The sequence below is a fragment of the Erinaceus europaeus genome, chromosome 2 (assembly GCF_950295315.1).
Source record: "Erinaceus europaeus chromosome 2, mEriEur2.1, whole genome shotgun sequence".
NCBI lineage: Eukaryota > Metazoa > Chordata > Mammalia > Eulipotyphla > Erinaceidae > Erinaceus > Erinaceus europaeus.
In genome coordinates this window covers 129,316,162-129,324,442 of record NC_080163.1, presented here as the reverse complement: position 1 = coordinate 129,324,442, position 8,281 = coordinate 129,316,162, and the positions used below count along the sequence as shown (strand labels likewise).

At 41.0% G+C, this 8,281-nt stretch overlaps 1 protein-coding gene across 1 annotated transcript; it reads left to right on the top strand.

The window, feature by feature from the left end:
- Nucleotides 1–1,279: 1,279 nt before the first annotated feature.
- Nucleotides 1,280–7,984, top strand: NUDT7 (nudix hydrolase 7). Its single transcript, XM_007516634.3, has 4 exons — nucleotides 1,280–1,392; nucleotides 4,116–4,269; nucleotides 5,405–5,563; nucleotides 7,303–7,984. Exons 1-4 carry the CDS (start codon nucleotides 1,358–1,360, stop codon nucleotides 7,669–7,671), a joined length of 717 nt encoding a protein of 238 aa, XP_007516696.1. The 5' UTR covers nucleotides 1,280–1,357; the 3' UTR covers nucleotides 7,672–7,984.
- Nucleotides 7,985–8,281: the final 297 nt, after the last annotated feature.

The following is an 8,281-nucleotide window of genomic DNA, read 5'->3' as shown; positions in this document are numbered from 1 at the left end:
ACCATTATGCTATCACCCTTGCCCCTCATTGTCTCATTCGTGGGTGTTAGGAGGTGTTGAGTTTGTGAGCCAAAATTTGTCTTTACATTTTATGAAGGAAGCCGCATAAAATAATAAACTGTTTTATGAGTGGATTGATTTAAAGATGAATATAATCCAAGCTGGGTTCACTATTACATATTGCTTATTATTATATTCACTTTCTTCTGAGTTTAAAGTGAATTAAAATTAAAATGTGTTCACAAGCCCTTAAAATGATTTTGGGTTCTTTGCAACGCCTATGTGGTAGAGAGTCAGTCCTACCTTAAATCTCTGCAGTCTGAGCTCCTCAGTCTAAGCTGGAACCAAGTGACAGGCTCTTCAGATATTTTTGGTGTCTTTGCACAGTATGAAATCTTGGCACACTGATCCTTCTTCACAAATCTCTCTTCTCACCCTTGCCCTTCCTGACTTTCCATATAAATCTTAGAACAGTGCCAGAGTGGGCTGGGTCTTACTCCTTGATTCTGATCCAGCAGTTCAGGGATAAGGTCCAAGAATCAACATATTTAACAGTTCCTAGCTGACCCTAATTCCTTTGGCCCTGAAACCACACTGAGCAGCGGGGTTCCAAATTTGCTCTATCTTCACTTCCTCTGTTAATTCTCCTATGGAATTCAATCAAGTTCTCTTCTTATCCTTTCCAACAACTAAAGGCCTTTGCTTTTTTTTAAGTAATGATTTAATTTTTCTCTCATCAAACCGTAAACTCCATGTATCCTTTCTCTAGCTGTGAGACCTGCACTCTACAGAACAGATTCTCAGTAAACTTAGGTTTGGAGAAAGCAAGACTAATTTACCTCCTAATAGCACTAGATGTGCTGAAATCTTCTGACTTATTTAGCTCTTCAGCATTATACTTCCCTTTCATAAAACTTTTTTTTAAAAACCTTGTTTTAAAACAATGATCAATTCTTTGTATGTTTTTGAAGCGAAGCAGATGGTTGGGTAGACACTGATTTTCTAGGGTCAGATGGACAGCTTGATGGCTATGCAAAGCCTTTCATGCCTGAAGTTCCAAAGTCCCAGGTTCAATCCCTCGATGCCACCGTACGCCAGAGTTGAGCAGTTCTCTGATCTCTGTGTGTCCTTCTCTCTATCTTTTTCTCATGAAAATAAAATAATAAAATATTATGAAAAGTTAGAGGGGAAGAAATTTATTTTTCCACTCAAGCCCGAAGCCCGGCCTATGTGCGCCGGCGCAATCCCAGCCCAGCCGCCGACCTTAGCCACGCCCCCTCGCCGGGGTATTGTTCTGCGCATGCGTAGCCCGTCGCCCGCCTGAAAGCCCCAGACCGGAAACAAACTTTTGCCGGAGATGTCGCGACCTTGTCCTTTCCAGGAGTCAGTCAGGTAAAGCCTGCGAACTCTCGTCCTGCAGTTGTCCTGGCCCAGCCTCGATCATAGCAAGCAGAGCAGATCGGAGGGCCCCGGGTCGCCCCTAAGGCGGGGTCGGGGCTTGTGGAGCCCACCCTGCGAGCACTCACCCCTGAGGTCCCCCGGAGCCTTTGCACCTTCTGCGACCAAAGACAGCCAGGCTCTGCCCGCGGTGGGCTCACATCCTCTAACCCAAGGTCAAAGCTGAATCTGCTGCCTCCCCTCTTTCTACGCATCACGTTTGCAAGGTCTGAATTCTGGACATCAGTCGTCAGGATCTGGGGTGCTGCCAGCAACCGTGACCTTAACTCTCATTGCATAACTTCCCAGAGCCAACTCTGGATGGATTTATCTTTTCATTGTCTTGTCGCTTCACAGTTGTAAGGATGAGCCCATGCGTGTCCACCCTAGTGTTGATATTTTGATGGTGCTTACTCCAAAGATCGGCCGCTAAATGAGTTTTTGTTTTTCTTTGTTTTGTTTTTGCATTCTTAAAAAAAATTGTCTCTTTGTTTATTGCTTCTGTGGGTCCCGCTTGGCTAGCACTGGAGGATTTCCCAAAGCCAAGCTCTATCAAACCCATCAGCACTCAAGTATGAACAATTTTCTTTCCTGGCCCCTGGCAGCAGCTGCTGTACATAGTGTCAGCTAGCACAAGAGGGGTAGGGGAGTAGGACTCTTCACACTTTTGATTGTTATTTTGAAATTTATTACTGTTACCCATCAACTTTTAGACTTTTAGTGGGCATCCTGCTATCTAAGAGAAAGGTTACAAACAGTAACAGCTCTAATGGTTGGGGATTTTGACAACAGTTACCCTCCATCCAGAGGTGCTAGTTGAGTGCTAGCCATAGTATTTGAGCTATGGTCATTTAACCTCACAGATTCTTTCAAGCAGGCCACAGGTGAACAAGGGGTGAAGCCTGCTCAAGGAGGTCACTTTTGGCACTTTGAAACCAGTTCTGCCTGACTTAATTACCTGGTTTTTGCTATTTCACAAGGCTGTTCTTTTTTCCTCTTGGAAAAATCAAAAGCAAACTCTTAGTTTCTAGAGCTGCCATAACAAAGTACTGTCAAAGGAGTAGCTTAAAACAACAGAAATGTATTCTCTCACAGTTTTAAAGGCAAGACATGCAAACCAGAGCCATAGTTCTCACTGAAGGATTTGGGGTAGGGTCCTTCCTCACCTCTTGCAGCTTCCAGTGGTTTCCAGTGCCCTTTGGTTTGTGGCAATATTTCTCCAAATTCTTGCCAGCATCACCACATGACTTTCCAGCCTCTTTGTGTGTTTCTCTGTGTTCACAAAAACAATAGTCATTGGATTTTTAAGATCTGCCTAAATCCAGGATAATTTCATTTAAAGATTCTCAATTATATCTTCAAAAATCCTGTTCTCAAATAAAGTCACCTTCTAAGTCTCTGAGCAGAAGTGAAGCTGGGAGCGGGGGTGGACAGGAAGGTGGGGGCACTCTCAAACCTACACAGACCAGCAATAAAATATGCCTATTAAAAGGCTAAAAATAAATTCACAGACATGGATTCAGGGTATTATCTGTGTTTGTAAGTGTAAAGGCTTGTATGTTATCAAGGAACTAGTTCTCCAGATGTCTACATCATCACCATCGCCGTCACCTGGGATGTAAATATCCTCAGGTCAGGCACTACCCCCAAACTTTCTGAACCACATTTTTGGATGGACCCAGAAATCTGCTGTAACACGGTCTCTCCAGGTGGTTCTGTTCTGGTGACATTTGAAAACCACTTTTCTGAGGCCATTGAAGACACAAGGACTTGATAACATGATGAAAGCCAACTTAACAGAATACCCCTTAACCTTCTAATAACTTGTTCAGCAGACCTATGTCTCCTAAATATAATTGTAAGTTCTAACGTTTAACTGTTGTACTTTTGAAAGACTATTTTGTCATATCTTTAAGTTAGTTTCCAAAAGGAATTCACATGCTACACTGTATCATTAGTATTTTTTTTCTTTATGTTATCTCCTGGAGAAGTCATATGTTTAGGTATTCCGATGTCTGCCTTGTCACTAAAAAGTACATTGGGGGAGTTGGGCAGTAGCACAGCGGGTTAAGCGCACGTGGTGCAAAGCACAAGGACCAGCTTAAGGATCCCCACTTGCAGGGGAGTCACTTCGCAGGCGGTGAAAGGGGTCTGCAGGTGTCTTTCTCTCCCCTCTCTCTGTCTTCCCCTCCTCTCTCCATTTCTCGCTATACTATCCAACAACAATGACATCAATAACAACAATAACAACAACAGGGGCAACAAAAAGGAAAATAAATAAATAAATATCAAAAAAATCTTTTAAAAAAAAGAACATTGAGACTCAGAAATAGTAAGTTCAGAGATAGACGACAAAGCAGAAATATAGGCAGGACTAAGCACCTTTTTTTTAAAAAAAATTTTATATCTTTATTTATTTATTTATTGGAAAGACACAGCCAGAAATTGAGAGGGAAGGGGATGATAGACAGGGAGAGAGACAGAGAGACACCTGCAGTCCTGCTTCACCACTTGTGAAGCTTTACCCCTGCAGGTGGAGACCAGGGACTCGAACCTGGGTCTTTGTGCACATAACATGTATGCTCAACCAGGTGCGTCACCACCCGGCCCCTGGACTAAGCACTTTTTACTGTAAGTCTAGCTACTGCAATGCTTTATCTGGTTTCTTTGCATTTTAGAAACAGTTTGCTAGATGATGTGAAGACTCACTTGAAAAAGCATGACATTGGGACCAAATATTCTCACTTGGTAGCTAACAAATATTCTGTCCTCTTACCATTGTTGGCCAAGGAAGGAAAGCTCCACCTATTGTTCACCCTCCGGTCAGAGAAGGTATGTGACAAGAAGTTCTGCCATTAAAGTCTTTCTTGGGATAATGGGAAATCTCCCAAATTTTTGCTACTTGCACACTTTTTTTTCCCCCCCACGGGACTTATGCTAGGACTTGGTGTCTGCATGACTCCATCATTTCCTGTGGCCAATTACTTATTTTTCTTTTAGATAGAAGGTGAAAGATAGAGAAAGAGAAAGGAAAGACACTGCAGAACTGCTGTGACACTTGTGAAGCTTTTGCCCTGCAGGTTCTCTCATGTGATAGCCAGGAGCTCAAACCCAGGTTTTGCATAGAGTAACATATGTGCTCTACCAGAAAAACACATTTTTTTCTTTTGCTTTACCCATCCTTTCTTAATTATAAATTTTGTGAAAAAATGATAAGATATGCTAATGGATGATTTTTATTCTTGCTACAATTTTTAGTTTTCAATTATACTTTTTTAAACAATGAATATTTTATAATCATTAAATCAATGTACTTACTCCTAAATGAGATATCTGCATAACTGGTGTAAACTTGATGTGCTTACTTATGAAACATTCACCTCCCCTACCAAAATTAAAGTTTTAGTTCCCAGATCTAAAAGCTGAAACAATGTTAATATAATAGATCTGTCCACAACAAAGAACTGAAAGTATTGACACATGATACAGTGCAGAAGAAACTCAAAAACATCATGCTGTAACATACAAGGTAAAGAAACCAGGCGCCAAAGGTCACATATCATATTTATATGAGATAGATGAATCTGTAGAAACAGAAAGTAGGGAACAGAAAGAGGGAGGGAGAGTGGAAGAGGGATAGAGAGGTAGGGAAAGGAGAAGGGGGGAGGGGAGAGAGAGAATGAGAATCAACTCTGCTCTGGCATATAATAATACTTGAGATTGAGCCTGAGCCTCCGGGGCCTCAGGCATGCAAATCTTGTGCTATAACACTGAGATATCTCTCCAGTTCTCAGTTTCCTTCCCAAATGATTCAAATAAAAGCATTTTTTGTGTAATTTTCCTCACTTATCACCACCAGTGTGAAAATAACCTTTGATGCAGTTTTCATGCAGTAAGTACTTATTCACTGAGTGAATAGTGCCAAGACTGGGCTTACACATCGTGGTTCTATCCTTTCATCTTCCAGCTTAGAAGATCACCAGGAGAAGTCTGTTTCCCTGGAGGCAAGCAGGAACCTACAGATGTGGATGATGTGGCCACTGCTATCCGAGAGGCCCAGGAAGAAGTGGGACTGTGTCCCCATCAAGTGGAAGTTGTCTGTCGTCTGGTGCCACAGATGATAGAGGTAAGGCTTGCATGAAACTGGGGTTCCTATACATACTCTCATGAACTCCTAGTGGACCTTTTGCCTTCAGGTCAAAAGTGAAACCTTTGTAGTTTAATATGTAGTATAAAGACACTTCTATAGACCTTGCCCCTCAGGAACTAAGTGAACTTGTGCAAACCCTGTTGACCTTTTTTTCCCTTCTAGAAAAGATTGGGTAAAACTCCATCAGATTTTTTGTGTGTCCTTCAAACTGGTTGCTACGGAGTCCTATTGGTGGTTTAGAATTATTTCCTTAACATTCAATTCATTTTTTCTTCTTCTCTATATATTCTGAGGATTAGGAGAGAGAGAGAGAGAGAGAGAAAGAAAGAAAGAAAGAAAGAAAGAAAGAAAGAAAGAAAGAAAGAAAGGGAAGCCAGGTGGTAGTGCAGCGGGTTAAGCGCACGTGCCACGAAGCACAAGGACCGGCAGAAGGATCCTGGTTCAAGCCCCTGGCTCCCCACCTGCAGGGGAGTCTCTCCATTTCTCTCTGTCCTATCCAACAATGACAATGTCAATAACAACAATAATTACAACAATAAAACAACAAGGGTAACAAAAAGGAATTAAAAAAAATCTTAAAAAGAAAGGAAGGAAGACACACTGACACATTGGAGCAAGTACTATCTTAAAGGTCACCAGTACATTCAGTACGTTTCTCTTAAATATGTTGTTTGTTTCTTTGTTTTTGTGGTCAGGGTTGTGGTACAGTAAATAAAGCATTGGATTCTCAAGCATGAGAATGATCCTCTGGTTTTCTCTTTCCCTCCAATTAGTAAATAAATCTTTTTAAAGTTATGCTTATTTTGTACATATCAATATGGAATCAAGCTTATCCATGTTCTCTTAATTGAGCTGTGTCCTGAGATAAGTACCATTATTTTTCTAAAGTTGTATTTATCTGGTGGGTAATCAGAGGATGAGAGTGATAACTATATAATTTAGAGGTATTGGGAGTCGGGTGATAGCACAGCAGGTTGAGCACATGTGGCACAAAGCGCAAGGACATGTGTAACTGGTTTGAGCCCCTGGCTTCCCACCTGCAGGGGAGTCGCTTCACTGGCGGTGAAGCAGGTGTGCAAGTGTCTTATCTTTTTCTCCCCCTCTCTTCCCCATCTCCATTTCTCTCTGTCCTATCTAACAATGATGACATCAATAACAACAACAACCATAAAAAACAAGAGCAATAAAAAGGAAAATAAATAAATATTAAAAAACTAAACATAAAAAATAAAATAAAAAATTTAGAGGTATTGAAAAATAAAATAATGTTGCAGATTTTTTGTTTGTTTTGTTTTTACGTGAGCACTGATCAACTCTAGCTTGTGGTGGTGTTGGGAATTGAACTTGGGACTTTGGAACCTCAGGCATGAAAGTCTCTTTGTATAACCATTATGCTATCTACCCCACCCAATGCAAAAATATTTTCTTATTGGTAGAAATTTGGCATACTGATTCTGATACAATGCAACTGCTAGGTCAAAGGGACATTTGTATAATATGGCCAATTATCATGTCAAATGGTCCTGCCAGTTTATATTTCCAAATAGTGCCATTTTGCAAATCATCTTGCAGATGATGCATTGGGAAGGGCAGAGACTACCCCCCCCCCCCAGGACCATCTCATGGGGCACAAAGTTTATTTCTGCTGCAAGTTCTTTCTCCTTCCCCACCCATTTTACTGCATTGACCTCTTGTCTTTTGTTTTGTGCTTTCAGAGAGATGCAATGATAATCCCGGTTGTAGGGATTATAGACCACAACTTCCAAGCCCAGCCTAATCCCGATGAAGTTAAGAAAGTATTCCTGGTGCCACTAGAGTATTTCCTGCACCCACATGTCTACCACCAGAATCACATAACCAGGTCTGGTTTTCTTCAAATTATCCATAACTTTGAGTACACAAACCCCGAAGATGGTGAGATTTATCATATCAAGGGATTAACTGCAAGACTTGCCTTGCTCGTTGCTTTGATTGTCTTCCAGGAAAAACCCACCTTTGAGATTGAATTTAACCTCGATGATTTAATAGCATCATCTGAAGCATTCTTTCTGAAATTTTCTAAACACTTAACAAACAAGTTATGACTTTTCTCGACATTATTGGATGTTTCCAATCAACTACTAAAGAAGTATTTTGTGTATGCTCATCCTCAGAACAATGCCAACTGCTGGCATTTGATAGGTTGGGATGAGTGTTTTTCCTGCCATTTGAAAGTAAAAACCTCACCTTTTCCCTCTTATCATCATCTATTATCTGAAAGAGCAAGAGTCTCTCAAAAATGGGAAGATACCTTCATCAAGTTGCACCATTTCACTCATAGTACAATATTTTTGTTACATATGAGGACAAAAGACTGTGGCAATTACTAGGCATTAAATAGATAATTGTTGACTAGAAGGTCATGTGGTGCTTTTATCTTATTTGTAAGATCTCTTTCAGTCTACATGTGACAAAAACTGCTAGCCAGCCACCAAAATCTGCCCTCGCTCTCCCTGTTGGCTGTGTTGAAGCTGAGACTAGAGCTCCCCAGGTAGAAGTTGCATTCTCGTTCTAAAACTTGGTTTACATTGATTAACCTTGCAGGTCTCTTCCAATTTAAGAGATAAACCACTCCCTGTACTTCCTTTGCACTTTCTATGAACTGCAACATGGATTTATCTGTAGCCCAGCCTTGACCACAGAGATGAGAACAAT